Source organism: Thunnus maccoyii, chromosome 11 (assembly GCF_910596095.1).
Source record: "Thunnus maccoyii chromosome 11, fThuMac1.1, whole genome shotgun sequence".
NCBI lineage: Eukaryota > Metazoa > Chordata > Actinopteri > Scombriformes > Scombridae > Thunnus > Thunnus maccoyii.
In genome coordinates this window covers 25,746,109-25,765,563 of record NC_056543.1, presented here as the reverse complement: position 1 = coordinate 25,765,563, position 19,455 = coordinate 25,746,109, and the positions used below count along the sequence as shown (strand labels likewise).

At 42.0% G+C, this 19,455-nt stretch overlaps 1 protein-coding gene across 1 annotated transcript in view; it reads right to left on the bottom strand.

Annotated features, from left to right (window-relative positions):
• Positions 1–86: 86 nt before the first annotated feature.
• The window catches only part of kcnh3 (potassium voltage-gated channel, subfamily H (eag-related), member 3), a 134,162-nt gene continuing 114,793 nt past the window's right edge, over positions 87–19,455 (bottom strand). Inside the window, exons 11-15 of the mRNA XM_042425601.1 lie at positions 9,595–9,809; positions 5,336–5,592; positions 4,770–4,870; positions 4,613–4,665; positions 87–4,134 (exon numbers count right to left, since the gene is read on the bottom strand). Coding sequence (XP_042281535.1) covers positions 3,154–4,134; positions 4,613–4,665; positions 4,770–4,870; positions 5,336–5,592; positions 9,595–9,809 — 1,607 coding nt within the window. The 3' untranslated portion in view covers positions 87–3,153. The remainder of the gene's footprint in view (positions 4,135–4,612; positions 4,666–4,769; positions 4,871–5,335; positions 5,593–9,594; positions 9,810–19,455) is intronic.

The following is a 19,455-nucleotide window of genomic DNA, read 5'->3' as shown; positions in this document are numbered from 1 at the left end:
GCGTCTTTTTTCTCGTTGGAGGTTAAGGTACTTTTTGGTAAAATTCCAAAGGAGCGTAGGTTTGCTTCAAGTGTTAAGTTGTGTGTATGAGAGCTTCTGCAGTCACATGTAGCAAGGAGCAAATCCAGCTCGGACTTTTCTTTGTTTTGTTGCTCCTCCGTCTGTTGCTTCCCCATCTCTAATCCACAATGTCTAAAAGAAAGCACAAATATATGCAAGTACAGTGGACTTCCTAATAAGTTTGTATTGCAGTTCATGGTTACCTAACCCCAGGTTGTGCCTCATGTATTACCCTTACATTTGAGTCCAAGGCAAGCATCTCCAAAAAATATGTAGATGTTTCAAAAATGGTTTTAATAGGTCTCAAACGCTTTTTTATTTATTCAGGGACGTTTCACTGAGAGGCAGTCTCTCTTTTTTAGGAACACCCCCCTGACTACATTCACACTGTTACACACATCCACACCTCAAAGCTTCCCTGTATAGCCACAGTCTGATCTGCTCCACTGGAGTAGTTGGGCCTCATTCAAGGGCACCTCAGTGGTGGTAATGAGGGAGGGGTAAGTGCTGCTTGTGTTCTGAGTATTTCCAGAGACCTCTAACAATCTGGATGAAAAAATGTTTGCTGCACAACAAAAATATGAATAGGTTTCCAAAGTTGCCACTCTGTTTCCTAATCCAAACACAGATGGTAGCTTGAATTAAAATATGTCTTTGGTTTGGATTTGGCGTATTGATGTTACTTTCTATTATTCTAGATTTTCATACACAATAATGTGCTTGTATTGTACAGAAAGAGCAAGGACACACTGTACATTATTGCTGGCTACCTGAATAGGAGGATACAGCTGCAACTTGGAAAACGGGTTAAAAATTTTTTTTTTTTTTTTCCTTTTTCAGCAGCAGCACATGGACGAGTCTTTACGGATTCTGGAAATACCTTCAGAACAGCATTACGTGTTGTTAAATGACCTTCTGGGTTTTTCAAACACTGTTTATTTTACAGAGAAACATATGCTTACCTCTGTGACTCGAATGTAATACATAAGAGGTACAAACTGGGGCTAATGTTTGCCAAATGTGATGGTTCCCAAGAGTAGCACAGGAGTCTGATATCTTACAAAACAACACTTCTTTATTGTTGTACAGTATGTAATCCTGGTAAAGTTTTTTTTTTTTTATGTAACAGCAGTCTTTAATAAAATACATCTGAAACCCAACAACCTCCAACAGGGCAGGCTGTTTGTCTACTCCCATTAGCCCTCTGCCCTCGGCAGCTCAAAAGCAGGCACATTCCTCATGCAAAAAAAGCTGTGACATGCATTTGATTTAAAACCCCTTTGTGTACCCAAGACCCCCCCTCTATCCCACCGCACCCCAGAGCAACCGGCACGATCAGACACTCCACAGACATCGATGGGAGTTCTGCTCAGTCAGTCTTTGTATTTCAGTGTGTAAAGAGTCCAGGTAGTCCCCTGCCCTGCTCCCATTACAGAAAATAGAAACCAGAAATCTGACTGTCTATATTACAAGTAACATGTGGTGGACCTGTGCTGCACAAAGCAGCACCTCACCAAAGCGGAAAAAAAGAGTCTGTACAGAAGTCCTGAGACCTCCATAGTGGTGCAGCCTGGGTATTGTAGTTTTTTTTGTTTGTTTTTTGTTTTTTAGAGTTAGGCTGTTGTCTCATACCAGCATTAAGCTCAGTGGTTGGCAAAGGGGTTGAAGATGATGATGATGAGTGTGTGTGTGTTCAAGATATGCTTTATGTGTGAGTGCTACATAAGAATTAGGATGGGTCCACTCAGTCTAGAGTGCATGCAGTTGTGAAGTAAGAATGTAAATCTTCCTCCCCAGCCTGTTTCCATTCCGATCTCCCAAACGCACGATATACTTCCTCGTCGCTCTCATCAATAAAAATAAATAAATACACAGCCTTAATAAATAAACATATTCTATAGTCGACATTTTCGATAAAGGTGCAAATGTTCTCTGTAGGTGAATTTGATGGCTTTCTGTAAATTTTGATCCAAATGCTTGCTTGTAGTTAACTTGAGGGAAGTCTATGTCTTTATATGGAGAAGGCACGAATGGCTGGATGGCTAAAGCTCAGGAGTGATGTGGGAGTTTGTTTTTACAATCTGTTAGGCTGGTTGTAAACAGTCATGATGGTGATAAACTATGACATATGGCTGCTGTTTAGAATATTAGTGTTTCTCCCTCATTTTTCCTATAAATCTTGTTTTTGTCTTTGGCACACAACCCTACCGCTTGCCTGGATATTTAGGTCCACACTCAGCATCTCTGCTTCTTCACATGCTCACCTACTGACCAGAATGTGTACTTAAAACTTCTTTTAGCGGGGAAACAAAACATGGACTACTCTGTCAAAAGTTAAAACCCAATTCAGATATCCTTATATGTTTGTAGATTGTGTGTTTTCTCTGAATGTGTATGACTTTGAAGAGATGATTTGATATCAGCTTGATGTTTTCCTCCATAATCGCATCCCTTTCAAAAGATAATCCCACCAATGAAGCGTAAGTGACCTGATGAAGAGTTTACATTCCCAGTCCCAGTGCAGCGGCTCGGATTGTTACGCTTGGGTAAAAACATGTTCCTCAGCGTGAGATATGTGTGTTATTACCTGCCCTTTGAAGAGGAGGAGACATCCATACTGAGTTTTTAAGAGCAATATTGTATTGTAGTTAACAAGAAAGAGCTAAATTAGGCTCCAGAGAATAATGGAACCTGTTAGAAAGATGTGCTGTGGTCCTGTGTGTCCCAGTAGCTGCAGGGATTGACTGGTGCTACTGGAGTGTAGATACTGTAAGACAATTTGTGCTGTTGTAGTTCTGTGGTTGATCAGTGCTGAAAAGGACAAAGTAGTCGTCCACACTGATTTGCCGACAGCTGGCTTTGTGTCTCGGCCTCCCAGGTGTGTATCTGTTTACCTGTCAGTCATTTTAGAATTTCCTGCCTGACAAATTGCTTCCCGTGTGAAATAGACCAGCTGTCTGTCTGCCATTGCTTTTCATTCCATCATCCTGTTGTCAGTTTCCCTGATCTGATCTCCTTTTTATCCCCTTTTCCCTCTCTGTCACTCTCTGCTACTCTTGTGTAATCTTTGACTTTTGCTCATTTGTATTCCGTTCATACCGCTGGCTCATCTTCATCAATGAAGCTGATGTGCCCTGTGGAGTACCTCCCCTCCTCTGCCTCTCCTCTCCACTCCTGCATCTCCAGCTCCTGGGGATGAGTGACAGATCTGGCCTGACCGCGGTGCGGCTGTGAGTTGCACCGGGTGAGAGTCTGGGTTTCTCCTTGCCTTCTTGCACCGACAAAGTCCAAAGACAAGGGCAGGGAGAGGGTGGAGGGATGGAGAGAGAAGGTGGGGGTCACGAGAGGGATGGACGGGGAGGGCCTCAGCCGATGGGCGCCTGGCGAGGATGTGAGCGATGGGGGAGCTGAACAGTGGGAGGACTGGGGAGGAGGGGTGTCCTGGGAGGGAGGCGGAGGGAGCAGGCCTCTGCTGGCACAGCTGACAGGTCGGGACAGGTGGGGCCCTTGGCAGGGGGAAAGAGATGGAGAGGAGGAGAGGGACATGGAGAAGGAGAGAGAAGGTGAAGGGGCGTGAGAGGCCAGGGGAGGCTGGTCGTGCAGCGAGGGCAGAAATATGCCATTACTGGAGGAAGCATGGAGGCTTCGCAAGATATGGGATCCCTCATGAAGTCCTTCTTCAGGCGAGGAAAGGTTGGAGTGGGCAGGGCCCTTGATGTTGTCCCCTGGGAGGTTGGACAGGGGCTGTGGCAAAGCTGAGGGAGATGAATTAGGCCTTTTTGGTGAATGAGGAGTTGGGAGAAGGCATCCTGGCAAATCCACAACCTCTATGTCTCCACTGTCCAACAGGGAATGAGTGTCAGGTCTCTGGAAGGAACAAGGTGTGGCGGGCGGTGGCATCACTAGACTGGTGCTTGTTGACAGCTGGCTGGCACTGCTAGGAGGTGGGGTTAAATTTGGCATCATGGTCGTCAGGATTGGCTGCGGTGCTCTTTGGAGGAGGGGCTTAAGCAGGCGTGTCATTTCCTGCAGCTCTTGACTGAGCACGGAGACTTGTTTAGAGAGGCTGTTCATCTGTATGGTGAGGAGACAGCATACATACACACAACAGAAAAACAGATGAAGGTTAAGTCCATTAATTGCTGCAGGACATCTCATTCCTCCAGAAAGTAATGGGAAAGGCAAGGGTGATTACTGAAATAATAAATAATGAATTGTTTATTTGTGTAAAGCATAATCTGATATACACTCTGCATATATTATGTTCCCTGACAGCAACACCATTTATTCACACTCTATAGTGCATGCTGATGACAGTCAGAGTTTACAGTACACCTTTTTGCATCCGGAACCAGATCTGCAATAAAACATGCAATGTGAACGAGTTATGCTAATTGGCTGGTGGTGGCCTGCCCAGAGCCTAATTTTCAGTCAAATTGCCATGAAATCTGTTTAGTAGTTTATGAAATATCCTGCAGACTAAAAGATAAAGGGGTAGTAGTTACAGCCTTATGAGAGATGTGAAAACATGCAACATCAAGTCAGAACTCACCTCCTCAGTCAATTTAGACACACTCTGCTTGATCTCAGACTGCTCCCGGATCCCTACACACACACACACACACACACATATGAACATTAATCCTCATTACAAATCTTTTCTTCTGAAAGAGAGAGCAAAATACTATGCAGTTGTGTGTGTGTGTTACCTGGGTACGGTGAGGGTGGGGCTGCGGATGACAGGCTGGGACTGAACTCAAACTTCTGTGATGAGTTGGAAATGCTCTCCGTTTCAATGCCGTCCACAAATCTGTGTGGAGAGAGAGGGATTAAAAGCAAGAGAAAACATGAGAGAGGAATGTAAATCAGAAGAGGAGGTGGAAAAAGAAAAAAACAAAAGAGCATTGATCACAGTTTGTATCTGTGTTGGCTGTGCAGCATTTTCATTTCACCATAAACATCTTCCTATCTGCAGCTTTCACTCTCACACCACTGCACAGTAGGGTGTTATTAATCTCTGTGCACATATGGACACATCATCCTACAGTGTGAAAACATCATGGAAAACATACAATTTCCAACATCAGCCACCAGCACTGTATCGTACTGGTTGCCATGGCAGCCAGACATCTATGTTGCCAACTGCAGTGAGTGCAGTCGCTCCCCTAACTGCATGCTGAGAACTGATCCCCTGAATCTTTCTGATCATTGGTTATACTCAGTTTCTCCTTCTTTTACAGCAATGTGTGTGTGTGTGTGTGTGTGTGTGTGTTACCTGGGGCTGAGTTCAGGCGGTGCGCTGCTGAAGCTGACCACTGGTATCTGCAGGGTGGTGGGGCGGGAGTGCTCAGAGGGGGCGCGGAACGGCCTAGGCGGCAGGAGAGGGGAGCGCAAGGGCGAGTTGAGCCCCCTGCTGAGACGTAGTGGGGAGCGGGGGGCATGAGACACCGAGTTCTGCTCCTCATCACCCTCCTCATCCTCCCGGATGGACGGCAGCTTCTTCACCAGACTACCATTACTTTCCCAGTCCACCTGAGAGAAAAAGAGAATGATGAGAGTTTGAATTGAAGTGATGCAAACCAGTTCCTGAATGCGCCAGCAGAGTGAGCCACCACACCTGTTGTTATTGGCAGCAACAGTGAGGTTGGAAACTATTGGTTGACATATTTTTAGCACTGTTGCCTCAGACTCAGTTGATAAATAGAGTGTAATGACGTGATCGTACCAGTGGGTGGTAGACAAACACAACAGTTTGTTCCTTTATACCAGTATGTTTGACAATCATTTCAGTTCGACACACTCCCTTCTCCTAACAGAGGTGATTTCAGGAGACACAAACACACGTCTTTTCCACAAAACGTGAGAAAAGTGAGCAATTTTTGTAGGGAATTTAACTCTAAAGAAGCCAAATTGTGGGAATATTCACAATTTTAAACCCCATTTGTGCAAAGCCGATCTCATACACACGCTGCAAGATTTCTCGGCTCTTTTTCTTTCATATTTGGAACATTTCAGTTGTGATTTTTTTGGGGGGGCTGAATGAGTTGATATGTCATTTGTTGTCATATGACAATCTAATATCACAGTTCTTTGAATTCTTTTAGACTTTTGCATAGGAGAGATCTGAGTGTTGGCTAGATGTATAGTATGTAGGTATTTTTATTTTTCATACTTGATGTATGTGGTAGCCTTGTTTTAGTTTACATTAGTGCATGTTTTCCTTAGACTTTAATTATTACTATTTTATGGTTTATACCCTGCTGCTGCGTTCTGTTTTGACTTTGTATCAATCAACATGTAGAGGATAAAATATGACTTATCTATAAATAAATCAGACAACATGAGCAAAAGGGAAGGAAATGAAAGAACTGTGTTCATAAATGTTAAGAGACAGCACAAAGTTTAATGCCCTAGGTAGTTGATGTGACAAGTCATGCTCCAAACTTTTCCTGTGAACCTTGTAAGATGGGGAAGTGCTGGAGAAAAAACCAGAAAGAAGAGTTAGATTAAACAAGTGAGGCTCAACTTTGAAATGAATGAATTACTGAATTATTATTTCCTATATTGTTTTGAGTAAATATTGTTTTGCGAAATGCATCTGTCTTTGCCAGACTGCAAAAAGAAGCCTGTCATGCTACAGTGAGTACACACACACACAAATACACACACACACATGCACTCCCCCGGCTCGCCCTGCTCCCCATCAGCAATGTCCCTGCTTACGAACTGAATAATTTAGGCTGTCTTCAGTGTTGATACTGGGTTGCTGAAATTTCCAGAAATGACAAGCTAAACAAAAACAGCACTCTGTCTATGATTAAAAGAGAAGACGACGCGCACGTTAAAAGTTCTTCATCTTCTAAAAAAGAAAGAAAAGAAGAGCAGAAAAGAAATCATTTATGCAGCTGGATGTTCGGTGTGTACGAGTGTGTTGGTGTGACTTAAGATTAATGAGACTGTCACAAACTTGCCCCTATGTTTTGTACTGCTTGCAGCAGGGCCGTAATTTTGTAATCAAACTCTATCTCTCTATCATCCTCTTTCACAATGACAGGATTATAATGTGTAATATGGTGTGTATGTGTACTTTGTATGTAGTTGCAGAATACACACAAATGACTCCTCAGGTTATTAAAACTTAGACTTCGGTATCCACAGTGGTATCACTCTCTTGTTTACACTGAAACATTTCTTCCAATGATGAAGACAGAAGAGAACAATAAAAGATTGATCAAACAAATGAATTGCATCGACTTTAAAAACAACAGCTTTGCCAGTCTCCTATGCTGTCTTCAAAACAATCACATATCTCATGCCCCAACATAGACTGACTGGTGCAATGAGTAATGAATGTATTTCATATCTCATCATGCAGACAAGCCAACGCCCTCCGCTTTCCCTTTGCCCCTCTGAGCCACACTCTCTCTCTCCTGTCCCTTTAATCAAGTCTGTGCTCCCTCCACCTCTGCCTGCTCAGCATTCTCTCTTGTTTTTCTCATTCTTTCTCTCCTCCTCCCCCTCCTCCCCCACTGCCCCCCCCTACCCCCCCCCCCCCCCCACTCTTGTGCCACCGTGATGTATTTTTAGCTCTCTTGTTCTAATCTTAGCTCTCAGTTCCAGAGGAAACCAAGGAGCGCTCTGCGATGCGGGGGCGTGATAAGTGTGCGCTTGCCGCGTGTCGGCGTGTGCTCGTCTGTATGTGTGAGCGCGTGGGTGTGCTGAAGTTTGCATTCGCATCGTGTATGTGTGATGGAGTCAGGCTGTACACATAAATCTGAGTGCAGGCATGTAAGTGGATGGTTGTGAGGTGTGTGCGTGACAAGAATGAACAAAGTGCTTTTTTTTTTTCTTTTTTCTTTTTCAAACAACAGTGTGAGTTTGTGTCTGCATGTTCACGTTTGTGTTTGTACAGTATGTGCAGGCAACATGTTGTTCTCACTGCCATGTTTCTTGTGCAGAGATTCAACAGCACAAGAACACACGGTACAAAACATACTATAATATCCTCCTCTTTCTGTAGCAGAGCTCGGTGCACAACTGGTTGCTCTTGCACATTACAGTGTTTTGCCCACCGGCGCCGGGGTCATGACAGTCAGTCTGAAGCCTGTGAATCAGCAGGGAGCGACACAACCATTACTAACATGATGGATCTTTTGCTTTCTCCTTTTTTTCCTGACAGATCTTCTGCCTTCATCCGTGCTGAGTAAAAACTTTCCTACTCTCCCTCTTCTTCTGTATCATCCTTTTTGCCTTTAGACTTACATTTCTCTTTTCTGTTAGTATGAAATATTGTTATCATTCTTCATTCATCCTCTGAGATTGTCTCTAGATGTATTTGTTTACAGAGTAATGAGGTGCTAGATATCAGCAGGCTTTGTCTTACATACATATGCAAGCACACTCTCCTGGGCTGCTGGTACCAGAAGGGATTTGCATACATAACCAAAACGGACATCTGCAACCCAGACCTAAGATATGGGCAGCAGCTTGTGCATCTGGAATCATGCATCCTCTTGATACCCCTATATATACACACACACACACACACCAATAAGTGCGCACACATTTACACATTTGATCTCCACTCGTACTCTGCAGTAAGTGTGCTGTGCCCTGGAGAGACAAAGCACTGCAGTGGAAAAGGAGGGATTGAGGAAGAGAAGAATAGAAAATGAGATCTCCCCCCTCCTCTTCGTCTCTCCTCCTCCTCCTCCTCCCCTGCTCTCCTCCTCGGCTGGCTGGGCTATTTATATCGAGCAGGATCCAATCTTAGCAGCAGCTGCAGGGGATACAGCCAGTCAGGGAGAGCCCGTGCTTCCCCCCTGTTCTATTTTTAGCAACAGGACAGCTTCAAACAGCAGCACCAAGCTATTCTTGTCCCTATGTTTTGCTCCCTCTGCTGCTACTGTACCAGCCAAAGGCGCAGTCTGCGTGTTTGTGTATTTGATGGCAGGAGTAAAGAAAGTGAAGAAAAAAAACCCCCTCAAGGCTACGCTTGTCAAATTGTGGTGTGTGCAGATCTATGTGTGTGTTTTTTAAATTAGTGGTGGAGAGGTCATGCGTAGCATTTATCACGAGATCCCTCTTAAGGTGAGCGTTCCCTCAGGCTACACATTTGCACCATAAAATTTTATTTTAGATTTGAACTTTGAGCACATGGAGTGCTGTGATTTATAAACATACGCCATCCACAGACACACTTTTATAATTATAGCCATATCTTTAGTCTCTTTTATCAGCTTTTTTTCTTTTTTTTCCATTTTCCATCTTTTGTGTTTTATTTAGTCTATTTTAGTTGTTATATATATATAATATATTTATTGTTATATGTTTTCAGTACGGCCACTAGGGGGCAGTCTAACTTGTTACTAATTTGATTCATTTCAAAATACTGTATTCATTCCTTAAGGGGTAATTAGATGGAGGAAAGTTTGCTAACTTGCAAACAATCTTACACAAACAATTAATTCACATCTCTTAATGCATAGTAATACTCTCTGTTCTTCAGCGCTTAACATTACTGTGTGTGCTTACATCAGCCCCGTGGCCCTCTCGCAGATTGTAAGTGAGGTCGTGCTGTATCTCGCTGATGAACTTCTGGGCGTACTCAGGGTAGAGTCGCAGGACTTCGCGGAGGCCCTTGAGGCTGATATACTGCAGGTCGCAGTAGGTCAGGGCTTTGACGTTGGCGTTGGTCTTGATCACCTGCTCCTTTGTCAGGGAGTCCGAGCCGATCAGATCTCCTTTACCTGGGGAGGTGCACAGACACAGAGGCAGAAGTTAGACAAATACAAAGAGACATTGAAAGACATATAGACATGTTTAAGTCATTGAAGCAGTAATTCGCAGTGAGTCTGTTTTCCTTAGCAGTCTCCCCGTGAGGGAAACGGATCAGCATCAATGAAGCTAGCTGAATGAAGTAAACACACAGACTGTCAAAGCATCAGATCATCAAAGACAGAAGATGAAAGCTATGGACCTGCAAAGTCATTTCAACATCAGGAGTGGGAGAATGTGTTGGATTGTTTGTTTAATGTACCTGCGAAATTCACTGCTCCCACTTAAAAATGCCCTTTCCAAAAGATACGTGCACAAAGCACATTGAACAGTTAGTACTATCTTCCTGAATGTCAAGTGTGGATGAGATTGATAAAATTATGCAGATTTTTGTAAGTTAAATTACAGACACAGCAACAATTAAATTGGTGTATTTCCCTGATGTACATGAAAAAAGTTAGTCAATATAGTAAATACTGGTCGTGAGTCTCGGGTTGTCTCGGTTTGGGTTTAGAGACCACACATTTTTACCAAGTAGGGAGCGTCTAACAAAGTTGCATTATGGGTTTGTTTTTTGGCCATGCAGCTTCGATTTTTTTCCTTCTTTTAATAAAAGTCCTCTGACTTTATGGAACAATACTAGACTGCTGAAAAACCCCTTTAATATACGTATGATTGTAAATGACTTTTAGCACAACAATGTCCAGTTGTATAACTCTTTCTCTGAGCATTATTGCAGTGAGACCCATTTTTTCTTCTGGCTTTTCTTCAGCCACTCAAAACAATTAGAGGATCTGCAAAGATGATTGTATTTCAGAACATATTGTGGGCACCGTCCACCATTTCTTTTGAGGTAATCATGTTGGAGTGGATTATTTTTGAAAACCCTGACGGGTTCTGTGAATACAATGCAGAGAAGCTGCCTGTTGGCATTTCACAGCACAACTAAACCACTGGGGGAGAAACAATGCTGCTCAAGGTAACAAGATAACGATGGTGCTGCTCAGGTTAGTATTCGCTTTATTCCTCAACATTATATAACCATCTAGTATGTCCATGCAGTATTCTTATATAATCTGTTACCTGAGCACATAATATCAAAAAGAAAATGTAAATGTATTATAGTCATTAATTTGTGAGGCTTGTGATCGTAGTCTGTATATGAAGATCTTTATATACAGTCTCTGCTTGTGACAGAGAAAGCCCTTTTCAGTATAAGAGGGGAAAAAAGGGAAAAGTCAAACAAAGAGTGCTTGTGGGGCTGCACCGCCGCACAGCTGAGAGAAGGAATGAGAGGATAAGAAAGGGAGTGGAAAGTGGGGGCTGGAGGAAAATGAGCAGAGAAGGAACAGAGCCAAGATGGAGGGAGGCAGGGCAAGGTAGGGCAGAGGCGAGCAGGGAACTAAAATGGGTGATGGAGTGTGGGGGAGGATTGAAAATAGGGAGGGGTGAGAAGATGAGAAGAAGAAAGGTGAGAGAGAGGAATTGGAGAGGGACACAGTGTGGGGGTGGCAGCAGACTGGCACAGCTTGATTAAGGGGAAATGGATGGGTGGGGGTGACAAACAGAGAAGGAAGCAGAGAGGTAGGGTGAGCAGGAGCTCAGAGCACGCCATGTGAGCAACAGTAGCTATTGAACACGGCCCTCTACTCATCCTCTGAACCTCTAACCACCTCCACTCAATGCATACCTGCCAACATTTAGGTTTCAAAATACGTGAGGTTTTTTAATGCGCAGCAATATCTCACTAATTCAACACAAGGCTGAGGTTTGTGATGCACGTTGAAGCAAGCCTGTGTTTAATACATAAACTATGAAAGATCCTATGGAAACTGTTCAGTCCAATTCTGCTTAAATTTGCAGGTGTATTTGGATTTTTTTAGGTGGAATGCCGTCCTGCCCTGACATTTTGACAACAGTTATCTGGTCCACCTGCCTGTGCAGAGAGCAGCTGTGCACACGCCCCTTGAATCGGGTTGTGGGTTGCTAGGTTGCGGCAACAGATGGGTTGGAATTGTATGCAGTGCGTGGACTGTGTGTGTAGATTGTGATTCATAGACGATCTGGCAACTTGGGTAACAAACATACAAAACTTATGGACCCATGTATGACGATTATCCATAATAAAGTTTGAGGGCCATGCAAATTACAGGAGAAACAACAAAGCAGGAGGGTGCTGGGAGATGGCCCGGGAAAAACGGGAGTGTTGGCAGGTCTGACTCAACGCCGTCCAACCCTCTTCTGCACCCTCATTTCTTGATCCCCTTCCCCCCCATCTGTGCTTCTACTTAATTTGGCATGATGGGCTCTTTACATGCTCCGTCTGTCTCTCTGTCTTTTTCACATCACTCACATCTCCACTCCTCCATTTCTTTTCTTTCCCACCCCTCCCCTCCCTCCACAATTCAGCTCAAATTGTCTTTTTCGCAGAGATGATGGGTGGCAACCGAGCCGAGAGTGACAGCAGCGTCAGGGAAAGCTTTCTCTGATAATCACAGCAAAATGTTAAACTGAGCAGGAGATGAACACTTGAATGTGACATTTAAGAGTGTGTATCTGTCTCGTCTTCAGCGTGTTTGTATCTGTTTGTCTGGGTATATGCGAAAAAGACAGAACTCATAAAAGAGGTTAGTTTTAACAATGCCGGTGATTTTGAGCCTTTCATGTAACGTGCCGACTCATTTGTCTCCAGTTTTTCTTTTAAAATGTGAAATTTCAGTTTAAACTCTATACAGCACTAAGTTTTAACTTGGCAGGACGATCTTCAAACTGTGGTACAACAGCTATATTGTGCTGATCGGTCTAGTGGTGGCACTATGATTAAAGGTCAACACTTCAACTTGAAGTCTTAACTGCTCAGAATGACCACAAACCTGCTTTTCTCATCCAGCCAAGCTTACAAACTAGGCAGCTGTGCCTCACATGGGGTGTGATAAAAGGAAAGGTCAATATTTTTAAGCCTAAACTAGGTGTGTCACACAACATTAAAATCACACATCCCTTCATACATAACACTTATTTGGTGGGATGGTCAAAGTAAAGGTCAATTAAAGATGAAATTTACAGGCTGATGAAACTATTAAATTACTGGTCCTGGTTTAATGAAATCTGTAGGAAATTAGTCTCAGGTGTCTGCATCATCTCCGCGGGACCAACGTGTTTCATTAGTTGTGCATGGATCCATTGCTGTTCCTTAGTTACTGTACATGTGGGGAGAACAACCACAGCTCAGATAAAATGGATTCCAATGGGTTTAAATGATATTGCTGCTAATTGGTGTGTGTGTGTGTGTGTGTGTGTGGATAGTTGATTGAATGTGTGTTCATGTTTCAGAATTTCGTAAACATTACACGGCGCAGTATGAGGTAGAAAATGTTGGCTCTAATTAATTTTTTTTGTGTTTGCACTAATAGTCTGACATAGATTTGGTTAGAATGACCTTCAGTTTGAGATGAACCTTTTTAATTACCAACAAGGGCATTCCTCAGTGTAATGCTGTAAAGGCCGAGATGGGCTGTAACATGTGAAGAGCACCCTGGGCTCTGCAGGGCTCTGCAGGGCTCTGCTCGATCCACACTTCAGCATTAATAATCAAAGTGCTTTAATAATGTAAAATCTATTCATTATTAATACCAGCACAGCACCGCATTCCGTCTATTGATGTGTGTTTGTGTGTGTGTGCGTGCGTGCATGCGTGTCATGATCAAGATCAAATATAGGCCGGGGGCTTGGCATTTGAAGATAAATCCACTTCATCTCACACACACACACACACACACACACACACAGATTGACACACATGGAAATGCAGGCACACAGGTACAGACCATTAATTCAATACATCTTGACCTTTTGAGAAACTGACTTTTGAGACATGTACATCTGTCCTTGCCACACACATAAACGCTCATGTAACCCCCACCCCCCTACACATTCATACAAACACACCTCAGAGGAGCTTGCCCTGTTTGCTGGATTAGTGTTATAACGGCTTTGAAGCACATCCAGAGGAAATTAGATTTCAGCCTGCATGACAGTCAACTAAAGAAATTATTCTAAGCTGTTGTCACAGGTGTGTTTCAGATCACACAATTTTCCTATTTGCTTGATTCTTTTCAGTGTTGGTATGATAACTGCTAGATGTTGGTTGATTCACATTTCTTTCAGAAATTGCTCTGCATGTCTGAAAGCATAACTACCTCAAATAAAAGTGAATCTCTGTAGCAACACGCAGATGCACTTCTGATGTTACCAGAGAGAGTGTTGGGTAAACTATATTCACTCTGTTGTTTCTTATACAGCAATGACATATCACAACCTAATAGCTCCATTTATATTTTTGAGCCATTTTCCTCCATAAGTCACTAGCTGAAATACTATGTTTGTTAGATTCAAACCAGTATCACAGGATTATTCACACTTTCCAACTTTCTAATCCTGCTTAGTTAAATACCCTCAGTCAGTTCGGGGCCTTACTCACAAAACATCCTAAAAGTAGCTCCTAACTGACTGAGTTACATAGAGGAAACTCCTAAAAATAAGGGATGTGTCACTCATAACTTTAGGACTTCTAGGTTTTTGGAGTATGAGTAATTCACATTGCATTTTAGCACTAAAATTAGTCTGACTCACTTAGACCTGCTCACAAGGTGCAGGTAATTTGCCTCTTTGCATCAAGATTTTGAAAAAATTCAACAATAATGAACTTTGTAAAGATGGTGGTTGAGTTAAAGGGAAATTTGGAACTTTGGTATTTTTAAAGCTGGACCCTATTTTCCCATCTTTTTGTGTCTAAGTGACTTATGGGGACAACAGTTTTTGAAATTGGTCCAGTATTGAGCAAGAGCGTTTCAGCCAGCAGCAGCGCAATAGAGTCCCGTCAATACGTCCACTAAAAGTGCTTGTTTTTGCCACTGACATGCTCAGATTGTTATTATAAGTGTCTGACAACATTATGGAAAGGAGCATACAGAGAAATAAAACATTTTTATTTACCTTGTTTGTTATTGTGTCCCACCAAGTCTCGTTCAAGGAGAATTCTCGTTCCGAAATCTCCCAAGTGTTGAAATCAGCTAAACATTGATCCATGAAAGAGTTGGAGAGAAGAGTGCCAGGAGGAGTTTGTTGTGTTGGAGTACAGAAAGCATAGCTTAGTGTTATCTAAAAGATTTTCAAAGTCATGGCTGAATATTTAGCTGATTTGGACAACAATTCAACTCTCATGGGATTTCAGAATGAGACTTCTTCTTGAGCGAGACTTGGTTAGGTTAGCACTTTTAGTGGACGTATTGACCAAGCCCCCAGGAACAGCACCAGGTGACATAGCGGCCAAACCATGTAATTATAACATCACGTGATGCTATTTGGCCCAAAAAGACTTTTTCCCATAGACTTACATTGTGGAAGAGACATCTGTATCAGCGGGTACATTTTTTTGAGCATCACAACCCCTGCAAAATGACTGAATCTTTCAAAAGTCTAGTAGAGCGGCACAATTGAATTGTTTTATCCCCAAGTTAGCCGGAGGGCTAAACCAGAAGTAGCTGGCTTGGCCTGTGAAAGTCACTAGTGCACTTGCTTTATGGGCCCCATAGATACGGAAGCAATGTGGAAGCCGTTGAACTTTTTTGGCTTCATGTGGCACTAAGCAACTTTCATAGAAATGAATGGAGCCCCACCTCCAATGCTGTATCCAGTTCTCTTTATACATCCATGGTATTGACGGGGTCCTATTGCCCCGTCGGATTACATTGCAGCCCATTTCATGGCTGCAGGCTGAAACACTCTCGCTCAATACTGGATCAATTTCAAAACTTGTTGTCCCCATTAGTCACTTAGACATAACCTAAGTTACCGAAGTTCCCCTTGAATAAGGATTCAATCAGTGTGCCAAAATATTAAAACAATACAATAACACCAGAGATGATGGTGTGTACAACTCTCCACCACTTGAACACTGGAAAAATGCAGTTTGGAGTGCTGATGAACAGGTCCCATGTTGTTCGACACTTGAAGTGTACATTAAATAATCACCAACTGCAACAAATAAATGAATATAACTGATTTCACGGTAAAATGGGCTCCTCTAAATGTAGAGAAACAGAAAAAAATATCAACATATCAATATCAACATGTAGACAGTGTTTGATGTTATATACAATCTACTCAACAAGTCGATATTTTACTTTGTTTCATGGATGAAATTTGTGACCGTGTATAAAATATTTAAAATATTTGTTCATGAAATCTACCCATCTAAGATAAGATACAGTTTATCTTCATGTAACATTGTGCATTTTAAAGTAGACACTAAGGCCTCAAACTGGTGGGAAACATTTAGCAGATGTAACTATGGAGTGTGTGTTTTGTCTGTAGGTTGGTGGTAGTGATGGTGTAGATGTGATGATTATTTGTACTACTGGTCATTATACTTAAGTATGTTAAATACAATAATAGAATAATACATAATAAGTAAAAGCAGTTTATGGGCTATTATGTGAGGCATGGCTGCTTATCTGGTGAATATTTTATTGATGTTTCATGTCCTCGTGAATCTATGGTTTGGCCTTTACTCCAATGGCAAGTACTTTATAACTCTGCTGCTTTCTAAATAAGCATCTCTGACAGTGATGAGAGGCATTCCTCATCAATCAAACATACGCAGGCTAATGGTGAGCAGGGAAGGGCAAAACCGCATCTCTCTGATCCTAAATTTCCATGCATTAGCCGTTATAACTCATCCATCACTCTCAAAGGGAATCCCAACTTAGCATCCATATATGGAGAGCATCTATCAGTACAAACAGAGGCAACATGACACGGTTGCACGTCTCAGATAAACAGACAGTGTGTGTATCGTGAATGGATGCTCTACCGCTGTAAGAAAAGTGAAATGAGACTCATCCTATAAAGGGCCTCTATCTGTTCAATCAGTTCTTCAGGTCATCCTTCTATCTATTCATCTACCTGCTCATCCATCCATTCTTGGTGCACATGGGTAGTCTGCAAAACTGACATCAATCTACAAGTGCAGCGGTCACATCACACAGACAAGAAAAGGTGGAAATAGTGAGAACAAAGGAAAGAAAAAGCATTCATATGCTTCTTTGGTAAATGGATAGAATGGAGTAAATGAAGTCTGAATTTTAATAAGGTACAGAGATGACAAGTAAACTGTAATACTGGTGGTTGTGATATTTGTGGTATAAGCAGCCGACTCTACATGACTCTCTGACTTTTCCACCCACACACTGTCTGCAAATCAGTGTCCTGTTTAATATTAGTCTTCACTGGAACACAAGTCCACCTTCACATCTCCAGAGACAAATTTTCACAAATGCCAGTGCACGCACACACACACACGTACACACCGTTTATTCTCTCTCTGCCTCCCTGGTTTTAGGTCCATACATCTCACTGTTTTCCTCACACAGTTACATGATTATAGCATTAATCAAAATTCGATCTCAGAGTGTGAAAACCTTGATTTTTTATGTGTGACACCACCATCACCGCCTGTTCCACCTGACCAGTTCATACTTTTACGTACATAGTTTGTCAAGACATTTTAACCACTTAGACAACTATATGTTTCTTTTTGTGGCTTCAAATGATTTCACCATTTGAGGGTGTTCAAAGTGTTTAAGGATAAGGCTGGCAATTTTTATATTTTTCTTATTGTCAACAAATCTCATGTGCCAGAGCCAAACCAGCAATGAACTCATCCTACTTATAACTATGGTGTGTGCATCCAAAGCCTGATATATCTTATTCCTCTGTGCCGTAGAAAAAATAGAAATTATTCTAAATGCTGTCAGATTGTTATTTTGGTAATGACTGAGGCAATATCGCAGATCGTACTACTAAGATTTCATTTTAGCATGTGCCTAGTTATGAAACATACCTGCAAGCCGCCTACAAAACATCAACTTCACCCTGAACAGAGCACTATTCACAGCTGCTGGCTGACAGTAAAGACTTCCGACGAAAAAAGAATATTTTGAAATCTTGAAACACCTAAGACAGCTCATATAGCAACAGAGATCAGTTTTGTTGCACCTTCAAACCATTTCCAAAACAGCTCATTCCTTTGCAGAGCACATTGTTTTGGTGTGTTTTGAAGACTTTTCTTTGACTGGAAGACTTTCACAGTTTTCTATGAAACGTGTGATCTCTAGTTGCATGAACTGTTGAACCTTGAAGTGTTCTTGGATAATAAATGCATCATCAGTCAAACTCATCGTTAGACTATCAACACTTGCACACAATTAAATGAAAAAGTGGTGATCCTGAAATTTCGAAATTTTTTTATTTTAATGATTTACTTTGATGCGTCACTCTTCTCGGAGATCACTTTGATCCTTCGATGAAGTTTGTATCTGAGGGCGTCAAACTCTTCCTTGTCTGTCTGTTTCTGCTCAGTTTTTTCCTTTTGCTGCCGTCAGGAACTTAAAATGAAAAAAATTTGCATGTCAGATGATTTGACACACACAACGACATATGCTGTAAATGTTTTATGAATTGGTCAGAAGCTGAACAGTGATTTCGAGTAGTGAACTAAATGTTGGTTAATATAAAAATTGGAATGCCGCTTTGTCCATCTGTAGGAGAAATAGGAAACAGAAGTGATCGAGCAACCTAATTCATTCATCTCTTTGTCAGTGTCTATACAACCCTGACATATGTCAGGTCTGATAGAAAGACTTCCTGCATCTCTATTCACAATGGACAGAAGAATTATATCTCACAGGCTTAACACTGTGGGAAGCCGTGACTGTGTGTGTGTGCCACGCATGGTGATAACTAAAGCAGCAGAGCACAAACAGCAGCTCTTTATCAGCTGTCTCTCAGCCCTGCCTTCCCTGTTGTTTCAGTGTCACACACACACATACACATACATACAACTATACACAGACACACACACACACACATACACAGAAACACACATATCACATTTGTCTTTCTGTCCTGCCTTCCTCCTTCTTTCCTTTGTCTCCTTCATCAACCTTAATTTCCACTTGAATCCAGATCAAGTTGCTCTGCATGTCTGATTGGATGAAACCAAACGCAGCACTGTGAAATTATTTTAACTGTAATCACTGAAATGAGAGATGATCTGTCGCTCTTTTTTTCTCCAAAGACCTCAAGTCTGTACTTCCCTTAACAGCATTTGATATAAAATAGACATATTCGCCCGGCTCTTATCACAGTGTTCTTCAAATGAACAATTCTCCCTTTCATTAACTATGCAACACAGTGCAGATCACGATCATACCAAATCCTCTCATTAAATCTCAGACTGACAGGTAATTGTCAAACTGTGGGATTGCTGTGTCGTTTTCATCCAAATCTATTACACATTATTTCCTTCAAATAATAGGCTACCCCTGTTGCATTTTAGTCTAATTAGGTAACCAGAATGTAATTCTGCAATCGGACAGTAAACAAATCAAATAGCTCTGGATTTTCAACTAAAGCCGCTTCATTAGCAGTTTTTGTTCCCGTCTCGCCATTAATTTGAATATAGACTGAGGTAATTTGGGTAAAAAAATAGAAAAATAGCTTGAATATTGAAGGAAAAAAACACAAGTGGGAGCAAATATGTTGTTTGAGTTATTT